The sequence below is a fragment of the Oncorhynchus tshawytscha genome, linkage group LG25, assembly GCF_018296145.1.
Source record: "Oncorhynchus tshawytscha isolate Ot180627B linkage group LG25, Otsh_v2.0, whole genome shotgun sequence".
Lineage (NCBI taxonomy): Eukaryota > Metazoa > Chordata > Actinopteri > Salmoniformes > Salmonidae > Oncorhynchus > Oncorhynchus tshawytscha.
The window spans coordinates 14,632,981-14,660,110 of NC_056453.1; the positions used below are offsets into that span (position 1 = coordinate 14,632,981).

At 45.1% G+C, this 27,130-nt stretch overlaps 1 protein-coding gene across 1 annotated transcript in view; it reads right to left on the bottom strand.

Annotated features, from left to right (window-relative positions):
- The window catches only part of pcdh15b (protocadherin-related 15b), a 214,316-nt gene that overhangs the window by 36,077 nt on the left and 151,109 nt on the right, over positions 1–27,130 (bottom strand). Inside the window, exons 25-29 of the mRNA XM_042305961.1 lie at positions 25,842–25,982; positions 25,592–25,704; positions 5,191–5,300; positions 3,639–3,779; positions 1,918–2,045 (exon numbers count right to left, since the gene is read on the bottom strand). Of these exons, the coding sequence (XP_042161895.1) occupies positions 1,918–2,045; positions 3,639–3,779; positions 5,191–5,300; positions 25,592–25,704; positions 25,842–25,982 (633 nt within the window). The remainder of the gene's footprint in view (positions 1–1,917; positions 2,046–3,638; positions 3,780–5,190; positions 5,301–25,591; positions 25,705–25,841; positions 25,983–27,130) is intronic.

A 27,130-nucleotide genomic window follows, 5' to 3' on the forward strand; every position in this document is an offset into this window, starting at 1 on the left:
CAGACATTACTGTAGTACTTACTAAAGTGTTTTTGCAGACATTACTGTAGTACTTACTGAAGTGTTTTTGCAGACATTACTGTAGTTTTTACTATGGTGCTTTTGTTTTATTATCTTTGACATAGAAGTGGAGGCTTTTTTGTCTTTCAGGAAGCCTGTAGGAAAAATAGGAAGAGCAACATTTCCATAACCTGTAGGTTGGTCGTACTAAGGACTGTTCAGAGCTTCTGTTCTTTTCTATAAACTTTAGATCATTTGGTTTATACTTGGCATGTAGGTTTCTCACTTATGGGTGGTAAAAAATGCGACATGTGGGAGGGGAATGGGCAGGGTACATGCAAATTAAATACTGTAATATTTACTATAGTTTTTTAAAAAGTGTAGTGTTTTTGTGGACGTTACTGTAGTATTTACTACAGTGTTTTTTTGTAGATAATACTGTAGCATGTACTGTGGTATTTACTGTAGTATTGTACAGTATACTGCAACATTCTATAGTAAGTACTACACATGATTGAGGGATACTACAGTGTATAGTATAGCATTCTACCGTTTACTACATAATTATGTAGTAAGTACTGTAGTATTCCATAGTATACTATAGTATTTTTTAATGTGTGTCTATCTATCCCTTCTTCAGGTTATACACCACTCCACAGGGGATTTAGATTCCTTCTTTCTCCCTAAAAAACTATTTAAAGAAGGATTTCAAAGTAGATTAGTCTAATCTTAGGGATACTGAGCGGCTTTTACAGAAATCTATATTCAGATCTGCTATGAATTTACGATTAGTTAAGCAACAGGGAATAGGTATGAATACTAAAGAGGAAGATATTGACCCGGACGATGAGTGAAACACCTGAGAAGTTGAATGATACCGTTAGGAGATGGAACCAGTGGGAGTCTCAGCTCAGTAAATCTTTGACCCAGTAATTCCATTACCTCCTGGTCGAAAGGATTATCTCTCTTTAGAGGTTCCTGGCAAACCCGTTCGCAACTGTGTGCTCTGCACTAACAGTCTTGCTGCCTACTCCAGTTGCACACAGACATGGTAGAGGCTGAGACAGACAGACAGACGTCTACGGCTCATCATTCTGCAACAGAGCATGAGATGCAAATGACCATCTAGCGGGTAGTGATTAGGATTATAATGAAAGGTGCCCTTGCGTGGGCGCTGTATAGTCTGCCCTCATCACGCACGCGCGCACACACACACACACACACACACACACAACAGGTGTCACAGTGGCTTTAGCTACAAAAGGTGCGAAAGATAAACACAAAAACAACACGTTGGAACATGTGAATGCACCCGCCCTGGTGCACACACAGAGAATAATTCCCTTTCACACAGGATGGTGCGGCATGCGATTGACAGGTGTGTGGACATTTGTATGTGTATGCCTCTACGGCCTTAGCATTGTAAGTATTGCCAGGGGTGTCGGAAAGTCTCAGACGTTAGAGCCTCCAGCTGGTAATGCATTGTCAACACGGGCCAAAGATACCGGCAGGGAGAATAACAGTTCTCCCAGGATTACAACTACAAAACTCTGCATTTCAAATGCAAGCACAGATAATCACTCAACCAGACATATTTTTTGGGCGTAGAACCTTTCTGTTCCTTTGGCTGGTTTCATTGTGAGGAGGAGTGATCGTGAAATGCGTCACGTATATTTGAGGATGTTTTGAAAGTTCCATTTGAGAAAATAATGGGTTGTTCTTTTAAGACACCAATTGCACTATCTAGAAGTGGTACACTTAGGCTGCGTTCAGACAGGCGGCCCAATTCGGATCTTTTTTTTCACTAATTGGTCTTTTGACCAATCAGATCAGCGCTGAAAAAGCTTTGGAAAAATAAAACAGAATTGGGCTGCCTGTCTAAACGCAGCCTTTGTGTTTGAAAAGAGCTGGTTGTACCTGAACTTGTAGTACAGAAGTGAATGTTTTGGCGTCCTCTGCCACTCCTCCCAGGTACAAGGGTTTGGTAAAGACAGGAGGGTGATCATTCTCATCCCAAACATCAATAAACACCCTCGCTGTGTTAGCTGCAAACAGAGGAGAAAGAAACAAAGGATTCAAAATGAACCCCCAGAGGAAAGGTGAATCTCATTTGGATTAAATAGAAATGTAAAAAACAAGAGGGCATGTCTAAACAGCCTAAATGTGCATCATATTCAAAATAGGAGTCTACAATTCACTGCCAACACACTGATTTAGACGTTTGACTAATATAATACAACACTGCATTGCGGTTTGTCATTTCTCATAGTAAAAAGCCAAGCCACATCCTGAAGGGTTACAACTGCGCCGAGGGACCTTGCCAAATAAAATGCCATACATCATCTGACAAAACGCTCTGGGACCGACCAAGGGGACAGTAGAGTCGGCACATTTCTCGTTTATCCCTGCCAGGATGTCCAATGTTACAGCGGATGACAACAGTAAACGGACAACAACAGGAGAGTACTTGCTGCTGCAATGCAACACATACAGACACACGCACGCGCGCAAATGTACGCACGCAGGCACACCAGCCACACACACACACACGCCCCTGTTGAATCAGTGATGTGGCTCTAATCACTTGAACAAAGTGTCTTCATTATACAGTTGATGGTGGCCACCTTCATAGCCAAACGCAATGGGGAGTACCCATCCACACGCCGCTCGAGAGCAGCCATTTAACACTCCACCTCCTCCAGTGGAATGAATCAAACAACATCAATAGCCCCCCCCCCTCCCCCAATGATGATACTCCCACCGCATCTCAACTCTAGCTGCCATGCCTGCTTCAGTGGAACGAGGTACTAATCTATTGCCATTTGGGTGTCCTCGATCATGTTTACTGCTGCCCCCTCTCAGCTTGAATGACACATAGTGAGTGGCCAGGGTATATTAGTTAAACCATTACAAGAGGGGGAAATGCAACAATTCTCAGTCAATTGAGTTCGAGTAAAGACAAACCTGCAAAATCTATTACAAAGCGCAATAGAAAAATGATCTCTGTGTAAAACATACAGCAATGACTATACCCACAAGTGTTTCCTTTACTCTAGATGTAAAGTGGTTAACAAGCGCCATTGGAATCAAATTGATTTGAGTGATTGTTTCTGCATATTGAGGAGACATGATACGATTGGCAAGAAATGAATGACTTGTTTAATCTGCCACACGAACCAGTAACTGCTTAATTAAAATGTATCCTCCGCAGCAACTCAGCATGATGTTGACTAATTAGAAAACTAAATAACGTGAAAGGACGAGGCGTGCTTTTAGTCTTTTGGAAAAAGCAAAGATGGGGAAATAATTTATAGCCAAATGCCAGGCACATTTCTGTTACCAGAGAGAGAAAGACGGTAGAAACAAACATTCGAATTACTCAAATTAAGGCCGTAAGAAGCTATTTGGCCGACTATTGCCTTCCGTTTTTAAACCTCTCTGAGGCAAATACCCCACAAAAGGCTTTTACTACTATGGCTGACTGTGTAAAACAACACATTTCACTGCACCTATCCGGTATATGTGACAATAAAACATACAAAGAGAAGAAGACTTTTAGCCCTGGGCAAAAGCCGTGCACTATATTGGAAACAGGGTGCAATTTCCCAAGTGACAGTTTAAATGGCAGGCAGGCTTACTCTTGGAGGGCGCTCTGAGATTGGAACCGACCACTTCCATGGAGTCAGCCTCCACTTTGAGGATGTAGCTGGCATTGGTCTCGTAGTCCAGCTGCTTGGCCGTAGAGAACACCCCGGTGCTGTTGTTGAGCCTAAATACGCCTGGGAGATACATTCAGATCAACAGAGTAGCGCTAGAGTCCGCACCATATCATATCAGTCCCGGGGAGAGAGGGGGGAGACACGCATATGTACAGAGTAGAGCAGAGCTAGCACCATATCATACTGTATCCGTCCCCTAGGTAGAATGACAAGGGCATTCACCTCCCCAAATCCCACTGTGTGTAGTGTCAAGTGTTGAGGCACGACACCAGAGAGATCACACTACCCTGGAGAATCACTGAGTCACTGATTGTTTTTTTGTGTAAGGCATAATTGATGACTTACACTGAAACGCCTAGCTACTACTCACTTTTCAGACCTAAAAATGAATTCCCCCAGCACGCCATAAACTTTGAAAGCCACAACGACGAAGGACACTGTCATTATCTTCCCGAGCTTCTTCATTGAATCTAATGAGAGTTAAAAGTGAAACCAATTCCATTTGTTTCCAAATGAATAAATGGTTCAGATGCAGTTTAGTGCAAGGTTCAATATGGGGATGCAATTTCATATTTTCCCACTCTGAAAAGCATGAGCCCCGGTTTTAATCACGGTGAGGAATAGTGGGAGGACGGTAGGGTCTAATCATCCCTCAGGTACTTTTACATGGCAGAAACTGTCAGCAACAGGGGACACTGACTAGTGCACACAAACACACACACACACTTTTGGTAGACTTAGGGGCAAAAAAAAAGAAGAGTGCAGTCTCAGGACAGGTACTCTTTTAGGTCCTTTAGACCATGACTATGACGGTGTATAACTTACATTGAACATATTTTACATTACCCCTCGCTTAAGGCAAATGGTGAAATCATTCTGAGGTGCGGAGGATTCATAACTAAATGATGTGAAAGTAAGTGACTGACTAGAGCCACAGGTCCTAGGCCGTCATTGTAAATAAGAATGTTCTTAACTGACTTGCCTAGTTAAATAAAAATAGAGGTGTGTAGAGCCACATAGAGCTGTATAGAGCCATATAGAGCTGTATAGAGCCACATCGAGCTGTAAAGAGCCATATAGAGCTGCATAGAGCCATATAGAGCTGTATAGAGCCACATAGAGCTGTATAGTCACAGAGATATACAGAATCATATAGAGCTGTATAGAGCCATATAGAGCTGTATAGAGCAATATAGAGCTGTATAGAGCCATATAGAGCTGTATAGAGCCATATAGTCACAGTGCTATATTGAGCTGTATAGAGCCACATAGAGCTGTATAGAGCCACATAGAGCTGTATAGAGCCACATAGAGCTCTATGCATGGCTCTGTGAGTGACCTCATCACTACTTCATGTTGTTTATAGTGTGTCAGAATAAATGAGTGGTACTATCACTGCTGTATAGAAAATGATAACATGGCCTCTGGAACTAGGTCAAAGGTATAGTGTAGGTTACAGTATGCGACTCACCTTCCTCATTGCCCTCCACTATAGAGTAAATGATTGTTTGATTGATAGCAGCAGCCAGGATGACCCCGACCACCTTCCCCACCGTAGCCATCTCACTCACCGGGGGAAACCTGGAAGAAAACACACACACACACACACACACACATGGGAACACAAATGGATAGTGAATAGAGCTCCCTTCTAACGGAATACAGAAATTACCCCATTTTTCCAGGCCACATGTTAGCTATTGATCTCTGCCAGCGCTATAATCTGCATTCCAGTACCGCACTGCTGTTCATACTAATACCATAGTCACAACATCTTTAGGTCCTAAAGGGTATTTTTCATATTTGCCATTTAATCAGCGACTGACTTTCTGACTAATTAGAGCTGTTAATTGACCAAAAAAGTGCCAGAGAGGAATAAGCAACTGCAGGACTACGGTCCTTGAGGCATGGAGTTGGGCACCCTTGCCCTAGGGCATGTGTTTTAGTCCACTTCCTTAGACCTAAAACTCTATGTGACGTACTGTAGTTGGAAGAGACAAGCCGGGAAAAACACCCACTTATATACAGAGGAAAAGTAGACAAACTACCCACTTACTTTTACACAGAAGTGTCCTGCTAACCCAGGATATGACTGACTGTGGAGCGATCTTGTTTACAAATCATTTCTGCATGATATGGCGTAATGACAACATTAATGGAAACACTGGCAGAGACACTGTAATTGCTTTGCCAAATAGCTTGATTATACATACTCCTACTTGGCACTGTGAAATCTCCCAGGTCAATTTCATTTAATTAAATAAACTCAAATTCATGTGGTCTCTGATCACAGCTGGTTCACCTCGAAAATATTGGTAATTAACTAGGTAAGTTATCACAATGTCATAAACGTTCCGTTGATTTGACTCATATCACAAACAAAATGTGCATGTTAAAAGCAACTGAATGGCAGATTAAATGGGCATAAGGCAAATTAAGGCAAACATCAAAATGCTGTGGTTGGACACAGACACTCTACAGAGGGTCTTGAATGTCTCAATGAAAGACAGGGAAGGTTGTCCCAGTCTGTAATCCCAACATATTTCAAACTGACCACCATTGTCCCTGTTCCCAAGAAATGTACAGTAACCTGCCTTAGTGACTATCACCCTGTAGCAATCAGATCTGTAATTATGAAGTGTTTTGATAGGCTGGTCATGACACACATCAACATCATCATCCCAGATATCCTAGACCCACTCCAATTCATATACCGTACCAACAGATATACAGAGGACACAATCTCAACTGCACTTCATACGCCATCTCCCACCTGCACAAGAGGGGAAATGTGAGAATGCTGAACATAGACTACAGCTCAGCATTCAACACCATAGTCCCCAACAAGCTCATCAGCAAGCTGGAGACCCTGGGACTGAACAACTCCCTCTGCAACTGGATCCTGGACTTCCTGAGGGGCCGGCCCCAGGTGGTGAGGGTAGGCAACAACACCTCTGCTACACTGACCCTCAACTGAGGGGGTGTGTACTTAGTCCCCTCCTGTATTCCCTGTTCACCCACGACGGCATGGCCACGTACAACTCCAACACCATCATCAGGTTTCCTGACGACATGACGGCGTTAGGCCTGATCACCGACGGCGATCAGACAGCCTACAGGAGGAGGTCAGAGACTTGGCAGTGTGTTGCCAGGACAACAACCTCTGCCTTAATGTCAGTAAGACCAAGGACCTGATCGTGGACTACAGAAGGGAGAGCGGGGCTGTAGTGGAGTGGGTCTAGTTCCTTGGCGCCCACATCACTAAGGACTTAACATGGTCCACACACACCAGCACAGTCATAAAGAGGGCACGACAGCACCTCTTCCCCCATAGGAAGCTGAAAAGATTAGGTATTGGCCCTCAGACCCTCAAAAGGTTGTACAGCTGCACCATTGAGAGCCTCTTGGCTGCGTCACCGCTTAGTATGGCAAATGCACCGCCCTCGACCGCAAAGCGCTACAGAGGGTGGCGCGGACAGCCCAATACATCACTGGGGCCGAGCTCCCTGCCGTCAAGGACCTTTATATCAGGCAGTGTCAGAAGAAGGCCCGGAAAATTGACAGATTCCAGCCAAGTCATAGACTGTTCACTCTGCTACCGCTCGGCAAACAGTACCGGAGCATCGGCTCTCGGACCAACAGGTTCCAAAACAGCTTCTATCCCCAAGCCATAAGAGTGTTAACTAGCCATAAGGCTGTTAAATACTTAAATGGTTACCCTGATGATCTGCACTGACCCCATCTTGCACTGACTCTATGTACATACAGTGCATCATGTACATACAGACTCCTTCACCTTTTCCACATTTTGGTACGTTACAGCCTTATTCTAAAATTGATTCAATTGTTGAATTTTTCTCAATCTACACACAATACCCCATAATGACAAAGCACAAACAGGTTTTTGGCAGTGATTACAGCCTCAAGTCTTCTTGGGTATGACGCTACAAGCTTGGCACACCTGTATTTGGAGAGTTTTTCCCATTCTTCTCTGCGGATCCTCTCAAGCTCTGTCAGGTTGGATGGGGAGTGTCGCTGCACAACTATTTTCAGGTCTCTCCTGAGATGTTAGATCGGGTTCAAGTCCGGGCTCTGGCTGGGCCACTCAAGGACATACCCAAAGCCACTCCTGCGTTGTCTTGGCTTTGTGCTTAGGGTCGTTGTCCTGTTAGAAGATAAACCTTCACCCCATTCTTAGGTCCTGAGTGCTCTGGAGCAGGATTTCATCATGGATCTCTCTGTACTTTGCTCCGTTAATCTTTCCCTCCATCCTGACTAGTCAGCTGAAAAACATCCCCACAGCATGATGCTGCCACCACCATGCTTCACCGTAGGGATGGTGCCAGGTTTCCTCCAGACTTGATGCTTGGCATTCAGGCCAAAGAGTTCAATCTTGGTTTCATCAGACCAGATAATCTTGTTTCTCATGGTCTGAGTCCTTCAGGTGCCTTTTGTCAAACTCCAAGTGGGCTGTCATGTGCCTTTTACTGAGGAGTGGCTTCCGTTTGGCCACTCTACCATAAAGGCCTGATTGGTGGAGTGCTGCAGAAATGGTTGTCCTTCTGGAAGGTATTCCCATCTCCACAGAGGAACTCTGGAGCTCTGTCAGAGTGACCATCGGGTTCTTGCTCACCTCCCTGACCAATGCCCTTATCTGCAGATTGCTCAGTTTGGACAAGCAGTCAGCTCTAGGAAGAGTCTTGGTGGTTCCAAACTTCTTCCATTTAAGATTGATGGAGGCCTCTGTGTTCTTGGGGACCTTCAATGCTGCAGAAATGGTTGGTCCCCCTCCCCAGATCTGTGCTTCGATACAATCCTGTCTCTGAGCTCTACGGACAATTCCTTCCACCTCATGGCTTGGTTTTTGCTCTGACATGCACTGTCAACTGTGGGACCTTATATTGCCAGATATGTGCCTTTCCAAATCATGTCCAATTAATTTAATTTACCACAGGTGGAAACAGGATGCACCTGAGCTCAATTTCAAGTCTCATAAGCAAAGCATCTGAATTCTTTTTTAGATTCTACAAACCTGTTTTAGATTTTTCATTATGGGTTACTGTGTGTAGATTGAAGAGGATATTTTTTTCATCCATTTGAGAATGAAGTTGTAACGTCACACAATGTGGAAAAAGGGAAGAGGTCTGAATACTTTCCGAATGCACTGTATCTACCTCAAATACCTTGTAACCCTGCACATTGACTTGCCACTGGGAGACGTAGTGTGAGAGGACAGTGTTTTGTCCTACAAGGTGAATGGTGTTACCTAAGGACATCTATGTAACCTGTTGTGGCATTTCATTGACAATGAAGAATATGACAAGAGATAGGAATATTCATGTGAATCGTCTTGCTTCATTGTGTACTGTTTTCACAAGCTATATTATCAATTGCAATACCATATGGAATTTACAAATTGCCATGCAATCTTAACCCTTGGAGACCCCAACCTAACAATATAAAATATGTTTTTATTAACACAATGGCAAACCACATCACCCAAGGACAGTTTATCACTGTATTTCTGTGGTTCTTTATTGGTAAAATGTAATGGCCTGAGATCCCCCTTCTGTGAATCTGAATCATTTCGTCAAGGCTTGGAATGTCATCAATTGCCAGAGTGACAATTACGCCTCTTGCACTTAATGGTATTCATAAAAAAAAAAAACTATCTTCTGTTTCTCTGGTCTCTTTGCTAACCACAAGCCGCATGATAAGAGTAACAATGTGTCAGAAGAACACAAACACCTCCTGCATGGTAATATGGCTGGGCTCAGGAATATTACTCTACCTGCATGCTTAACCAATACCTTTCTATAGTCAGAAGCTGAGATTGTATTTCTGATGGGTTGTTGTTCTTAACTTTGGTAGCTGGGCTGACCGTTGGTTCACAGTGATACTGCCTCATCTCTACTCCCCACCCATCCCCATCCTCACACCTTCCTGTGTCTGCCTCCCTCAAGGTCTCCACAACAACACGGGAGCTTCCTGCCGGGAATCAGTCGCCACATATTTCATGACACGGTGGGCATGTCACAAACTCCCACCCACCCTTCCCTTACACAAACACTTATGACACACACACACACACACACACACACACACACTGACATGCACATCAATACACTGAGACACACACCAACACACACACAAACTTCTATCACCCACACACACACACACACACCCTCCTGCAGCATGCGTGGAGGGAGAGTGCTCCACCTCACACATCCCCAAATCATTCCCACAGCACCAGCCTCTCTTGGAAGGAAGGAGGATATTACTGAGAGTTGAGCTGTAATGCCTTTCTCCTCCAGTTATGATGCAATTGGATGGCAGTGTGCGAGACGAGTCGCACTTAGACGACACACACACACACAGACAGACTCACGTTTTTTGTTATGCAAGACCATGCTGAGGCAATGGGCTCTCAGTAGCTCATTCGCCCCCAGTAATCCCCCCTGACATTTCCCAATCAGCCGCTCCTAGCTGCCAAGTGAGTGGCGAGTGCTGCTCTGTTTGCACAGATAACACAAGAGGATGCTCATCTCTTCCCCTGGCTCTGACACAGCTCTAATGGCCACTCCACATAAGCAGACGGTTAAGTGTGAGAGAGACTAATGAGGTCCACAGAGCAATGCCCATATCACAGCTAACCCTGTTCCCCCATCTCTGTATCGCCATGCTGTACCTACAATCTGGAGCATGGACTGCAGGCTATGGCACCTCGTAATAACTGGAAGGAAAGTTAAGCCTCTAAGCTTATGTAGCTTTCTGGAGGAATTTTAATGGAATGTTTGTGTTTTGAGTTGTTTTCCTCAGAGTGCTGTTAGTCGGTCTAGGAAATATGTAATAATGAATTTTAAAAAATCTGCTTCACATTCACACCCCTTGACTTTTTACAAATGTGTTGTGTTGCAGCCTGCATTTAAAATGGATTCAATGTAGATGTGTTTGTCACTGGCCTACACACAATACCCCATAATGTCAAACACAGACTCAACCACAATGACCGGGGATGTTTTCCAATGGCTCACAAAGAAGGGCACCTATTGGTAGGTGGGTCAAAATAAAAATAAAGACATTGACATTCAATATCCGTTTGAGCAAATTTAAGTGATTAATTACACTTTGGATGGTGTATCAGTACACCCAGTCACTACAAAGATACAGGCGCCTTTCCTAACTCAGTTACCGAAGAGGAAGGAAATCACTCAAGGATTTCATCATGAGCCTTTAAAACAGTTAGTTTTTCCCTATCACAGCCATTAAACTCCAAGGTTGATCAACAACATTGTAGTTATTCTACAATATTAACCTAATTGACAGTGTGAAAAGGAAGACTGTGCAGAATGTTTGCAACAAGGCACTAAAGTAATACTGCAAAAAATGTGGCAAAGAAATGTACTTTTTGTCCTGAATACAAAGTGTTATGTTTGGATATCCAATACAACACATTACTGAGTACCACTCTCCATATTTTCAAGCACAGTGGTGGCTGTATAATGTATCCTGTATCATGTGTTGTGTATGCTGAGGCTGAATTTATTGTAGCTGGGGATTTTAACAAAGCAAATGAGAAAAACGCTCCCGAAATTCTATAAACATATTGATTGTTGTACTCGCGCTGCTAAAAATCGACCATTGTTATACTACCTTCCAGAATGCATATAAGGACCTCCCCCGCCATCCATTCGGCAAATCGGACCACGATTCCATCTTGCTCCTCCCCTCCTATAGGCTGAGCCTCAAACAGGAAGCACCTGTGGTGAGGACTTTTCAACGCTGGTCTGACCAATCGGAATCCACACTTCAAGATTGTTTTGATCACGCGGACTGGGATATGTTCAGAGTAGCTTCAGGAAATAATATCGACACATATACCGATACGGTGAATGAGTTCATCAGGAAGTGCGTATGAGAAGTTGTACCCACTGTGACTATTAAAAACCTACCCCAACCAGAAACCGTGGATAGATGGGAGCATATGTGCAAAACTGAAAGTGCAAACCACTGCATTTAACCAGTGCAAAAAGACTGGGAATATGGAAAAATACAAACAGTGTAGTTATCCCCTCAGCATAGCAATCAAACAGGCTAAACGTCAGTATAGAGACAGTTGAGTCCCAGTTAAACAAGACATATGTGGCAGGGTCTACAGACAATCACGGACTATAAAAGAAAAACCAGCCACGTTGCGGACACAGACGTCTTGCTTCCAGACAGGCTGAACACCTTCTTAGCTCGCTTTGAGGATAATACTATCAGGAACCAAGGTAAGACCCAGACGCAGACTGTGTAAAGTAACAATGTTTATTGTAACAGGGGCAAGAAAACGACACGTCAAGGCAGGCAGGGGTCGATAATCCAGAGTAGGAGCAAAGGTACAGGATGGCAGGCAAGCTCAGGGACAGGCAGAGTTCAGTAATCCAGAGGTGGAGCAAAGGTACAGGATGGCAGGCAGGGTCAGGGAGAGTGGTCAGGCGGGCGGGTACAGGGAAGGGTCAAAAAACAGGGGGACAAGAAAAAGAAAGCCTGAGAAAAGACAGGAGGTGACAGGATAAACACAGGTAAGCTTGACAAACAAGACGAACTGGCACAGACAGACAGAAAACCCAGGTAAACCCAGAGGATTAGTGGGAAAGATAGGCGACACCTAAAGGGAGTGGAGACAAGCACAGGTGAAACAGATCAGGGCGCGACAGTACCCCCCCACCCCATGGGACCTAGAAACAGAAGACAAGGGGCAGTCAGAAATAGTTTTGACTCTAGACACAGAAAAGGTAGGAAAAATATGGAGGACAGAGGACAAACAGCAGAGGGGCTAATGATCTTGGAGCGGGGGGGAATGGTCTCGGCTTCTGGGGGTGTAGCAGCGGTACTATAGCGGCGTGCCAGCACCTCAGGCTTGACCTCCTTGGATACCGGTCGGTGCTGCAGAAGCGAAGTAGCCCGGGCCTTACTGAAGCCCTCCTGGAGGTTCTGGTACTCTGGGGAGCTGGCAGAGAGGTCCAGGGAAATTTCCAAGCCCCCAGGAAGATGTCCCGGGGCAGGCAGAGCTGAGTTCCGGCAATGAGTGTTGCGGGACGGGCTCCAACCCACAATGGCACCAGTAGCCCAGTCAATGGAGGGATTGTGTAGCTGGAGACAAGAGAACTCCAATACCACGGGAACCTGCGGAGACTCAACCAGCAGGAATTGGATCATCTCGCTGTGGTTCCCCGACACTCGTAGGTTGACGGGGGTGGTCTGGTGGGTGACCCTGCCTATAGAGCACCCCGTCCAGCGCTCTGAGACTCACATCGGCCCCAGAGTCCCCAGATTTGGACTGGTCGCCCCACAGCAATGTGGCATGGAGAGGGGGGGTGAGTAAGTGGAGAAGAACAATTATCCAGTGTATTCACTCCAACAAATGAGCTAGGTCTCTTGAAGGGACAGGTAGACACAAAATGACCGTCAGTACAGCAATACAGACAACTCAGGGTCTCAAGTCTGCGTACGCGTTTGCCTGGAGACAGCCTAGCCCTGCCGAGCTGCATCGGCTCGGGAAGAGTTGAATCGGCAGTCTCCGGAGGCTCTTGGAAGGACTCGGGTAAGCTTGGATCCTCTCAGGAACGTAGATGCCAGGGACTTCCAGAGTTCATCAGCTGCAAGGTGGGATCCCTTGAGTGAGCAAATGGGACCGCAATCGGATCTCTTCTCCCTCCTACGTTCCAGTAGCCAACCATCGATCTGGATGGTTAAAGTGATGAGTGAGTTGAGATCCGTCAGTAGTTCTCGGGGTTGCCAGCTCATCCTTTACCGGGAACGTGTCTAACAGCTCTTTCGGGTTCCAGCTACCCTCCGCTGCTATCGTGCGGAATTCCACTGCATAGTCTGCCACACTGAGGGTGTCCTGCCAAAGCAGGAGTAACTTCTGGGCAGCCTCTCTCCTGGACACCGAAGCCTCAAACTTTTCTCACCTCTGTCATGAATACCTCCAGACTGAGGCAGACGGCGGATTGTTGCTCCCACACCGCCGTGGCCCAGGCGAGTGCCCTCCCGGACATCAGCGTAACAATGTACGCTATCTTCCGAGGAAAACGAAGAATACTGCAGCTCAAAAATGAGGGAGCACTGGGAGAAAAAGGCCCGGGCAGGTTCTGGAATCTCCATTGTAGCGCTCTGGGGGAGGTAAGTGGGGTTCCCGGGAGACCAGGGTGACGGCGCTGCTACCAGCCGGGTTACAGAGGGGCTGGGAGGTTACCGTCGTGGTAAACTGCCTAGTAGGCAACCCACAGAATTGCTCCCGCAATGCGTCCAAGGCTAGGTCATGACGTTCGGCCACGGCCTGGAACCCTTCCATCAGACCGCGAAGCAACTCCTCATGACTACTTGGGAGAAGATGGTGTTGCGGAGCTGGTCTAAGTCTGCTGGGTCAGTCATGGCCAGTTCGTACTATCAGGAACCAAGGTAAGACCCATATGCAGACTGTGTGACGTAACAATATTTATTGTAACAGGGGCAGGCAAACGACAGGTCAAGGCAGGCAGGGGTCAATAATCCAGAGTAGGCCTCATGGGTGGCGCAGTGGTCTAGGGCATTGCATCGCAGTGCCACCAGAGACTCTGGGTTCGAGCCCAGGCTCCGTCACAGCCGGCCGCGACCGGGAGGTCCATGGGGCGACACACAATTGGCCTAGCGTCGTCCGGGTTAGGGAGGGTTTGGCCGGTAGGGATATCCTTGTCTCATCGCGCACTAGCAGCTACTAAACCATTTGGGGAGAAAAGGGGGTAAAATTCCAAAAAATTAAAATAAATAATAATAATAATAATAATAATAATCCAGAGTAGGTACAGGATGGCAGGCAGGTTCAGGTTCAGGGACAAGCAGAGTTTAGTAATCCAGAGGTGGAGCAAGGGTATAGGACGGCAGGCAGGTTCAGGGACAAGCAGAGTTTAGTAATCCAGAGGTGGAGAAAGGGTATAGGACGGCAGGCAGGTTCAGGTTCAGGGACAAGCAGAGTTTAGTAATCCAGAGGTGGAGCAAGGGTATAGGACGGCAGGCAGGTTCAGGGACAAGCAGAGTTTAGTAATCCAGAGGTGGAGCAAGGGTATAGGACGGCGGGTAGGTTCAGGGTTGGGCGGGCGAGTACAGGGTCAGGACAGGGAAGGGTCAAAAACCAGGAGGCCGAGAAAAAGAGAGGCTGGGAAAAGACAGGCGCTGACAGGACAAAGGTAAGCTTGACAAACAAGACGGAAGCTTGGCCCAAACAGACAGAAAACACATGTATAACTAGCCAGAGGATAAGTGGGAAAGATGGGCAACACCTGGAGGGGGTGGAGACAAGCACAAGAACAGGTGAAACAGATCAGGGTGAGACAAATACAGTGCCACCGACAAGGCCCGCTATCAAGGACTGTGTGCTCTCCTTCTCCATGGCCGACGTGAGTAAGACGTTTAAGCGTGTTAACCCTAGAGAACTTTTCATTTATATATTTATTTAAATAAAAAAATAAAAATAAAGCCTCACAAGGCTGCCGGCCCAGATGGTATCCCTAGCCGCGTCCTCAAAGCATGCGCAGACCAGCTGGCTGGTGTGTTTACAGATATATTCAATCTCTCCCTATCCCAAGGATTAAATCACCTCCACCTTACCTGCCACCCTAGACCCACTTCAATTTGCTTACCACCCTAATAGATCCACAGACGCCACCACACTGCCCTGTCCCATCTGGACAAGAGGAATACCTATGTAAGAATGCTGTTCATTGACTACAGATCAGCATTCAACACCATAGTACCCTGCAAGCTCATCATCAAGCTCAAGGCCCTGGGTCTGAACCCTGCCCTGTGCAACTGGGTCCTTGACTTCCGGACGGGCCACCACCAGGTGGTGAAGGTAGGAAACAACACCTCTTTGCTGATCCTCAACACTGGGGTCAGCCCCCTCCTGTACTCCCTGTTCAACCATGACTGTGTGGCCAAGCATGCCGCCAACCCAATCATCAAGTTTGCAGACGACACAACAGTAGTGAGCTTGATTACCAACAACGATGAGACAGCCTACAGGGAGGAGTGGAGGGCTCTGAGAGTCTGGTGCCAGGAAAATAACCTCTCACTCAATGTCAACAAAACTAAGGAGATGATAGTGGACTTCAGGAAACAGCAGAGGGGGCACCCCCTATCTACATCGATGGGATCGCAGTGGAGAAGGTGGAAAGCTTCAAGTTCATCAGCGTACACATCACTGACAAACTGAAATGGTCCACCCACACAGACAGTGTGGTGAAGAAGGTGCAACAGCGCCTCTTCAACCTCAGGAGGCTAATGAAACTTGGCTTAACACCTAAAACTCTCAAACTTTTACAGATGCACAATTGAGAGCATCCTGTAGGGGTGTCTCACTGCCTGGTACGGCAACTGCACCGCCCACAAACGCAAAGCTCTCCAAAGTGTGGTGCAGTCTTCCCAACGCATTACCGGGGGCAAACTTCCCGCCTTTCTGGACACCTACAGCACCTGATGCCATAGGAAGGCCAAAAAGATCATTAAGGACATTAACCACCCGAGCCACTGCCAGTTCACCCCGCTATCATTCAGAAGGCGAGGTCAGTACAGGTGCATCAAAGCTGGGACGAGAGACTGAAACACAGCTTCTATCTCAAGGTCATCAGACTGCTAAACAGCCATCACTAGCACATCAAAGGCGGCTGCCTATAGACACACGTAGATTAGGAATCACTTTAATAATGTTTCCGTATCTACAGTAACATTACTCATCTCATATGTATAAACTGCACTCCACACTATTCTACGGTATATTAGTCACTTTTAAATTGTGTTTTTAACCTTTATTTAACTAGACAAGTCAGTTAAGAACAAATTCTTATTTACAATGACAGCCTACCAAAAGGCAAAAGGCCTCCTGCAGGGACAGGGGCCTAGGATAAAAAAAAAATGTTTAAAAACTATATAAAACTCTATAAATACAAAACACACATCACAACAAGAGAGACAACACTACATAAAGAGAGAGCTAAGACAACAACATAGCAAGGCAGCAACACATGAAAAGATCGCATGGTAGCAACACAACATCACAACATGGTAGCAACACAAAACATGGTACAAACATTATTGTCAACAGCACAGGTCAAGAAGGTAGAGACAACAATACATCACACAAAGCAGCCATAATTGACAGCAATAGTGTCCATGATTGAGTCTTTGAATGAAGAGATTGAGATAAAACGGTCCAGTTTGAGTGTTTGTTGCAGCTCGTTCCAGTCGCTCGCTGCAGTGAACTGAAAAGAGGAGCGACCCAGGGATGTGTGTGCTTTGGGGACCTTTAACAGAATGGGTTTTGTATGTGGAGGATGAGGGTTGCAATAGATATCTCAGATAGGGGGTTGTGAGGCATAAGAGGGTTTTACAAATAAGCATCAACTAGTGGGTCTTGCAACGGGTATACAGAGATGACCAGTTTACAGAGGAGTATAGAGTGCAGTGATGTGTCCTATAAGGAGCATTGGAGGCAAATCGGATTGCCGAATGGTTAAGGACATCTAGCCGCTCGAGAGCAACCTTACCTGCCGATCTCTAAATTATGTCTCCATAATCTAGCATGGGTAGGATGGTCATCTGAATCAGAGTTCGATTTCTTAGAAACGTACCCAGAAAGACTCACAACTGTAAATCGATGACATAGTTGATTCTACGATGTATTGACTCAGGGGTGTGAATATTTATGTAAATGATATATTTCTACATTTCATTTTCAACACATTTCCAAAAACATAAAAACAAATAATGCTTTCACTTGGTCATTATAGGGTATTGTTTGTAGATGCGTGAGATTTAAAAAAATATTATCATCCATTTTGAATTCAGGCTGTACCACCATGTGGCAGAGTGGCTACCTTTGGTTCATATATGATGTTACAGGGCCTGACTAACAAAAATGCAACAAATCGAGGCAAAGTTTAAAAAAATATATATATATACTAACAACGTAACTGTTGTCATCTCTTAATCTGATCTTCGTAGCCTACTGTATCTCCTCCTTTGATCTTCTGGAGTGCAGTGGGAAGATAACATGGGGGGTGGAAGCACATCTGCCACACTGATTTGACAATTGTTCAAAACCCACTGCAAATATTGAACGGATGATAAAACTCACATTTAATCCAGGTCTTGAATAAAACATGTGGCTTGTTTTTCAGGATAATCATATTAATCCACTTGGATACAAAATGAATCGGCGCAGTCTTTAATCATCACAAAGCCAGGGTCAAGTGTGCTAAGACCATGTTGTACATCTACAAATGCAGTAAATACCTTCAGTGTGCTATTAGTAGGAAGAAAACTAATTTACTATGATCCGAGTTATGCGTTTGTGTAAGGTCATGAACCCTGTTTCCGTTTTGTGTTCAAATCAAATGTATTTATATAGCCCTTCGTACATCAGATGATATCTTAAAGTGCTGGACAGAAGCCCAGCCTAAAACCCCAAACAGCAAGCAATGCAGGTATAGAAGCACGTGTTGAAGTGAGAGACAAATGCTCATAGGTTACCCATGCCGAGCTCTCTAGCAGACCATGTGAGAGTGTGAGTAGCGCAGTAAAGCATGCTGTCTGATGTGGACTATACACAGCATCAATCCCCCCCGTGGAAAACAGCTGACCACGCCAATACACACCATGGCTTCATTCACTGCACACAACAGGACTCTCACTGACTCCCATTACTCAGAGCGGTATCAACACTCAACGAAGCCGAGTTAAACTAAAAACATTCATGTTTACTATTTGGCTATTTTCGACAAAGAGCCTTTTTATTTTTGCGACTGTTTTGCTATCTTGAGTGTTCGGCGCTCACCTTTTCAAAGAATAGGATCAGTGCAGTTAGGGACCAGTTGCCATACCATGGCTGTCCTTTTGCAAACAAGAGGTAAAAAGGTCAACTCTTAGTCCTGCAAACTTTGGTGAAATATCAAGTCCATAAATACCAGTTAGCATGAGCACTTCAGTAGTGTTGTGAACTTGGGGAAAATATCTTTAGCCTTTCAAAACAAACCCATTCCTTCCCATTCAGACGGAATACATAAATATAAAGCAAGCATTATGGAAAATGAGTGTTTTTTTGCAAATGGAAATACTGTAGTGACAATGATCCATAAATACCAGTTAGCATTAGCAATTTAGTAGCTATGATAACTATTTGAGCAGTTCTCCGTTCAAGACTTAGACTAGGGATATATAATAATATTATTGGATAATATTATTAAGAGTCTTTAATGGGAAAAGGGGAAGAAAAGAGACAAGCATCAAGGAAACTCTTAAGTATCATATAAAGTTCTTAAATGTACTTTTAAGCTGTAAAACATTTGAAAAAAAAAACATTTCTGGTTTCTAAACATCCGTCTCTGATGCTAGCTAGCTGTCTAGCCTAATACCAAGACTGGTAGCTAGCACATGAAACCCTGAGGCTGTTTCATCTAAAACACATTTGCATGATTCACCCATAGTGCAGCTTCACATTTTCCAATCATGCTCAGGAGAGTTTAAAAAAAAAAATAAGATAAGCCGATACATGTGATAAATAATTTAACACCACAATGAATATTTAAACGATAGGCCCTTGTTGTACGGCTGCCAACAAAAGAGGGACCAGATAAGGGCTCATGCTTGATTGAGACATTGTGGGATAAAAATGAAAAGGGCTCCATCGAGATGACTCATCAACGACAACCATTTGATTTCCTTATTCTCTGCGGGCCATTTGGTAAAGCTGTTAATCCATCTATCCAAATAAAGACACAGGAAACACACACACACACACACACACATTAATGAGCCCGGTAATAATCCAATAATATCACCGATATGCAACGCACACAGGTGCCCCAAGAGAGTCCTGACGACATCTCAATGAACGCGTATCAAATCACACTGTTCATCGGGATGTCTGTTGTTGCTAGGTTTACATGTTCGTTTCAGTGTCATTGCCTCTATGATACTCGGCTGCTAACACTATCTATAAATAAAACAACACATGATTTCAGTGCGATCAACACATAAAGTTGCCTGTAGCACTTCAGGCTCTCTCGCTGTGATGCGGCAGCGAAGGTAACCTTGGATGTACTGTAAGTTGCTAGTCATATTTTTAGAACAATTGTTTCGGCACTTTTTACGACAGCACATTTATATCTTTGGCAATAGTTGAGAGCTTCTGTGAGTCATGTGTTTGTTAGAGGCGCCTTTTTTTAATAGCTGGGTAGACTTCATAAAAGTCATAAAAGTCAAAAGAAAAATGTTTTGAGTACGGAGGACAGACGGGTGTAGAATTATTAAATACGTCAGACAATTTTGCAAACCACACACATGTACTGTACCAGATGGCAGTCACATTAAATATGGAGCTACTACCTCCAACTACCCCCAAGCCATAAGACTGCTAAATAGTTGGTTAAATAGTTAACCAATAGCTACAGGGACTATCTGCATTGATCCTTTTTGCACTCTTTTGCACACTTGACTCATCACCGCCACTGCTGCTACTGTTTATTATCTATCCCAGGGATGGGCAACTTTGATGGGGGTGGGCGACACAAAAAAACAGAGCTCATTAGGGGCCGCAGCGGCTGGTGGGGCTGCGTACCCACATCCCCCCAACCCCACCTTGCGAGCTAAACATTTTAGCAGCTCCCCTCGTGACAGCGAAGAGGAAAAATGTACACTTTGAAGTAAATGTTCTGCAGTTCTACACATTTTGCCATGGGTGGAGAGAACATTTTGCAATTAACTAATTTCATGCAATTTTACTCAATTGGCCATGTGGTGGAGGCACATGTTTGCAGTTTTTAACGTGATAACTGATGATCAACGGGCCCAATCCCGGTCGATCATGCTTTACTACAAGTTTAGATAGCTGGCAGCGAGAATAACTTACCAATCTAAAAATGTTTTGCTGACCTGGGCTAATTGAGTGACTACTGATGCACAACCACATTTCGAAATCGCATTTTGTGTATTCTATTATTCTTTCTCTCAACAGTAAGTTGAGACCCAGACTGAGTTAAAAAAAATATATATAATTTTTTTGTTGTAGACCCCATCCCTGATCTTACCTGTTGCCTAATCACTTTATCCTTACCTATATGTACATATCTACCTCAATTACCTTGAACCCCTGCACATCGATTCAGTACTGGTACCCCGTGTATATAGCCAAGATACCATTGCTCATTGTGTATTTATTCCTTGTGTTATTATTTTGAAATGATTACACCTGCTGTTTACGACGCATGTGACAAACAACATTTGATTTGACTAGTGGCTCTACTACCTACATACTCTTTGAAGTGTCATCTCATCTTACATTTTAGAAGCAAGTGCTTTGCTCAAGTGCACATCGAAAGATTTTTCACCTAGTCAGTCCGGAGAGTCGAACCGGCGACTTGTCGGTTACTGGCCCAATGCTCTCAACCGCTAGGCTACCTGTCGCCCTTATCTCGCTTTCAATGCACTGATGCAACTCACCTTAAAAAACATCTTAATTCTGTACTCTCTACTTTTAATTACATTCATTAACAAGGCAGTTGTCCATAGCGCCATGTCTATTTGACAGTGCACGGTGGTTAACTGAGCTGCTATCATTAGGACATGTTATTAAGCTATGTTATGCTAATGCGGTGTTTGTTTTTCTGCCCCCATGCTGGTAGTGGTGCGTGGTGACTGCCAACGGCTGCATGTTTATACTGCAGGTGCTGTCCTCCGAAGGAGGGAGGGAGGGAGTCCCACTACCCTAATCATGAGAGAGAGGGAGGGAGGGAGAGAGCGAGAAATAGAAATTGTGTGAGAGAGAGAGAGGGAGGTGCGAGTGGAGAAATTAGGGCATGCCAGAGGGAGGGGGGGTGGAGAGAGGGAGGGATGGTGGAGAGAGGGAGGGTGCGGAAGGAGGAGAAGAGGCTGGACTAAACAGCAGGACTCTGCCAGGCAGTTAATTGGACCTGACCGTTAGGAATGCATACACCCATGACAGATGACATTTAAAGCACGCACCGCTCCACTACACACTGGAGTGTGACTCTGCACAACCCCCGTCTGTAGTATGAACACTCCAAATAATAGGACAGGCTGGCGACTGGTGGCCGCGAAACTACCCTGCTCTACAGCTCTAAACACACACATTTAAGGGTGTTAACACTCTGAACCCGGTTAAACGCAGCATTGCAAAACAGAGTGTCAACCAACTCCAAATAGATCCTTCAGAGGGAGTTGTGCGCATCTAACGTGCGTGTGGGGTGGGCACATTTCATCTGACCGTGTTTATTATTCCCCCCCCCCCACAGAGAGACTAATCACACGGCTGTGATGAGCTCCGGGGGGGTTAGGCTGGTCCAACCCATCCTTCCAGCCCTGCCTAGGGCACAAGCACACACAGTCAGGCAGGCAACACTCTGTCTCTCCCCTGCTGCAACCCTATGAGGGCCATGGAGAAAATAGAGCGTCCTCACTCTCTTACTGCGACTCACGGCGTGATTGCCGTTCCGTACCTAGCAGCTAGTTACACTCCTTGCCTTGTCTGGCGCTCCGTCTCAATAACCTGTATGTTAGGGACGGAGCACGGCGATTGCTTTCAACACGGCCACAGCTTAACAGGCAGACGGTGGCACAATTTTCGCAATCGTTAAGTCATCCTATTAGGATCTTTCAATCATCTACCTCTGCAGGTAATCTAATTATCATGATTCACAGGTACTGGCATGCAACTCCACAGCTGTTCTTGATCTCAATCCTGTTGGTTCACTGTTCTTATTCACGAGGCGTATACACAAAAGGTATCCCTGGTGTAAAAGTAAGCAAATTACATGTTTTTTCAATGCAATAGCCTTGTGTGTGTGTGTGTGTGTGTGTGTGTGTACTGCGTAATGACGAATAAACAATCAAATGCAGGGTTTTTCCGGTTTCAATTGGTTGCAGGGCACAAGGGCGCTTACTTCAAAGCCATAGTGTAATAGCCCATGTTTCCAAGCTCCCCTCATACAATCTTGTCTTGGATGATCCGTTTTCCCTCATGTTTATTCATGTCGTAGTCTTACTCAGGTGAAGGAGATGGGGGGGAAAAAAAGCTAATTCACACATCTACGGAGGTAAGCAGAAAATGAGACAGTGATTGCAGTGATCGTCAAAATGACAAACTCAGAAGTGGCAAGGTGGTGACGGTGGTGGGTGATTTAGTGAAACCCACTGCGGCTTCATTAAGTGTTTCTATGAGATAACCGCTGTGGAAAACGCACAGGCGGCAGATTTGGGTGGCAAACTTCACAGTCAGTTCCACTCGGGGAGGGGGAATCTACTGGTGCCACTTGCCAGACAGCACTTCTGCCAGCCAACCTGACATCACCTCACACACACTAAATCAAATCTCCGAAACAACACCAAACTCTTCGTCAGCCCTATGCAAATTTCGTGATCATTGATGTTCAGAATCAACCAACTTCACACACTAATTAAAATCTCCACAGATTCCAAATGTTCTTGGCCTATTAAGTTCAAAGACTGGGCTACAGATATCAGACAAAGGCTTCTATCATCCAATTAGGTGATCCAATAAACTTTCAACCCAGCTCAAGGATTTCAGACTCTTACATTGTAACACCATTAAACATTAGGCCACATCATATGCCAAGTTCTAAACTGAACAATTGATAAAATGCTGAATATACAGTACATCATATAAAAGCACATACAATAAAGAAAATTGGCTGCAACTCAAAAGTTTGGTTGAAATGGACATTATAACAGTTTGTGAATAGACAGTGAATTATTGATGTACATTGATTGGCATAGTACAAGGACTGCTGGCACTGAGTTAAAGGGCTTATTGGTTCCTGAGAGGCCCACAGACGGAAGAGGGAGGGAAGGGGGAGGGAGAGAAGGAGGGGGTCGACGGAGGAAGTGAGTGGCGTTATCCTCTGGACTGTAACTCGACTAGGGGAGTAGAGGGAGGGATGGATGAGAGATGGAGGGAAGCGGTATCCTGTGGACTGTAACTCGACTAGGGGAGTAGAGGGAGGGATGGATGAGAGATGGAGGGAAGCGGTATCCTCTGGACTGTAACTCGACTAGGGGAGTAGAGGGAGGGATGGATGAGAGATGGAGGGAAGCGGTATCCTCTGGACTGTAACTCGACTAGGGGAGTAGAGGGAGGGATGGATGAGAGATGGAGGGAAGCGGTATCCTCTGGACTGTAACTCGACTAGGGGAGTAGAGGGAGGGATGGATGAGAGATGGAGGGAAGCGGTATCCTCTGGACTGTAACTCGACTAGGGGAGTAGAGGGAGGGATGGATGAGAGATGGAGGGAAGCGGTATCCTCTGGACTGCTCAACTAGGGGAGCAGATGGAGGGAGGGAGGGATTTAAGGGAGAGATAGAGAATAGAGAAGCAGATTGTGGAGGCCCTGGCTGTGGAGGGGGACACAACACCTGGCTAATGTCTCCACAGGCTCTAATTAACAACTGATCCAGGCAATGCTGCCTGCTAGGTGGCCTGTTACCAACAACCATTGTTATTCCCCCACCTGCCAAAGAGCCACTATCACCGGCGACCTTCCACCACTGTGTAGGACATGTCATTAATTCAAACCTCCCATTCAAGGCTTTTCATTGCCCATGTTCCTGGCTCTGTAGTCTTAATGAATCAGTAGATAAGGCTGGCTTGTTATAGAGCTGGCTTACACACATATCCCCCCCCACTAGATTACAACACAGCTCAACTCCTCTGCCAACAGAGAACTGGACCAAGTTAAGAGGCCTAGATGGTGTGCGAGTGTGCATACAAAATATATATAAACGTAGAAGACACATTTCAGTTGAATGCAATCAGTTGTACAACTGGTATCCCCCCTTTCCCTTTTTAAAGCATGTTGAGAACTTTAAACGCACTTCATATTCGGTATTGAAAATGATTCGATGTGGTGGGGTGAAAAATCATTGTTGCACAAGAGGCATTTGGCATGCCCTCGCTAACTTTTTCAAAATTTCATTATGGAAATCAATAATAGCAATTTAGTAAGCCAGAGCTCCAGCATGCTGATCCATCTCGAGTCAATGCCAGGGGAGCTGAATTAATTAGGCCCTTATGTCACATATGTACAATACTTAATTCAATAAAAGAGCCATAATTTATGCAGAGCAAGTGCACTCTACCCTTTGAGAAAACAACACTGTGCAGTGGTGAAGTAGATTTGCTGTACTTACTACACACTCTAGCTATGAGCTATGATACATATTCATATAAACACTAGCAATAAAAGCTTCACTGACAGTTTCCATATCGCCTCTAACCCTTTCTGAATATATATCTGCAGTTTAGTGTTCTCTTAAATACCTTGACATCTCCACAAAGGTGAATTAAATGTTGAGTGTTTAAACAGAGTTCCGTTGTAAAAGAAAAAGCTGGAGATCTATCCCCTCTCCGACAGGGGAAGAGGAAATCCTGTGCCCGGACTATTATGACCTCATAAAAGCGCAGAGCACTGTCATAAGCAACATTGTGTGACGTGTCAACCTGTTGCCCGCGGCTCCACCTTGATCAAGCCCTGATATTTGACCACTGGGAATAATTGATGTTTTATGATTTGGAAAGACAACACGAAAACATCTCAGGCAACAAGCTCTCATACAAATCCATATTGAAGGAGAATATCCAAGCTCTACAAATGTAGATCAGTGACCGTGCAAAACAATACACAGTATCATTTCAAGTTCTTGCCTGGTCCCAGATCATTTTGTGCCGTCTTGCTAACTGGTCTGGTTTACCATATCAATTTCACACAAACAGATCTGGGACCAGGGTAACAGTGCACATGCTCAGGAAGAAGTGTACCTGTATTCCTCCTGGGTGAAGACTGGTATGACCGAGGGCTGCAGGACAGTGATAACCACCAGGGTCTTGTTGACTTTCACTGGCTCCCCGTCATCATAGGCAACAACGATTAGCTGCAGGGAGGAAATAAAACAAGAATCGAACAAGAAAAAAGTGGAACACAGGGTGTCACTCAATTTTTCCACTCAATGACGTTCTTAGAAAAAAGGTCACACTACAGTACTGTTTATAACAAAAGGTATGTACTCACACTAAACACTAGATTGGGCTCTTCATTGAGGTTGACACGTGTGATGACGCTGCCTGTGACTTCGTTCACGTCAAAGATGCTGCCGCTGTAAGGGTCCTCATCGAGGTCCAGTCTGTATCGCACACGGCTGGCAGGGGTACCCTGTGAAATACACACACACCTTATGTTCATTTATCTACAATGGCAGGGAAATCTCAACAAAATGCATCAGGACATTTCTAAATAAGCCCCCCCCGCCGAACAGACACACACACACACACACGCACGCACACAGGATCAAGGGTCAGGGATCAACATTCACTGGCTCTGTAGCTCACGCATTTGAAACATCCCGTTTCCTTGCCACTGAGGCATACTCTACAACGTCTAGGTTTGTTTTTCATTACTCTCCAAAGGCTCCGGGTGGAACAGAATGGTGTTTCGCTCATTCTAAGACCTCTTTGTGAACTCATGTGTTGCCTTAGCAGGCAGGGAGGCAGACCGAGAGGCAGGAGGTGGCGACTCGGCTGGGTGTCTGGATCATTTGGGGTGGTGAAGTGAGGAGGAAGGAGAGACCCTACGGGGGCAGCGACGTCTCAAACAAATCCATCGTCCAACAGCATAAATGTCATAGCAAATGGAGCCTGATTCACAGGGGCTTAGCATGAAATCTGCCCAATATAGGATTTACTGATTTATTATGAAAGTATTGAGAGAAAGTACATCAATATCGACGAGGAGCGAGCGTCTGAAAACACTGCTTAACCTTCCTGGGGATGCGTCCCAAATGGGACCCTGTTCCCTACATAGTGCACTACTTTTGACCAGGGCCCTGTATCCGCAAAGTGTCTCAGAGTAGGAGTTCTGATCAGGTCCCAACCTGTCCATATCCTGTAATCTTATTCCTTATGATCTACAAGGCAAAACTGATCCCTGATCAGCACTCCTACTCTGACAGATTTTTTGGCTTTGGTCAAAAGCAGTGCACAATATAGGGAATAGGGTGCCAATTGGGATGCACCCTGGCTGGAGTCATAGACAGGGAAATGTAGTCGGATATGTGTTCCACCGTGACTCAAACATAATCCTAAATCCTACTTTATCGTATCGCATTTCTGCAAACTTATCTCGTTCAACTCTAATATTTTCTCTGCACTAATACTTTAAGTCACCTTTTTAACATCGCCGAGACAACCTAATTGCACGCTGCCACACCGTCACACCTTTTAAACAGAGTTCTGAATCTTAAACATGCAGGTTAAATCTCTCTCTCTCTCGCGCTCAGATATCGGGCCAAATTTGTCTGTAGC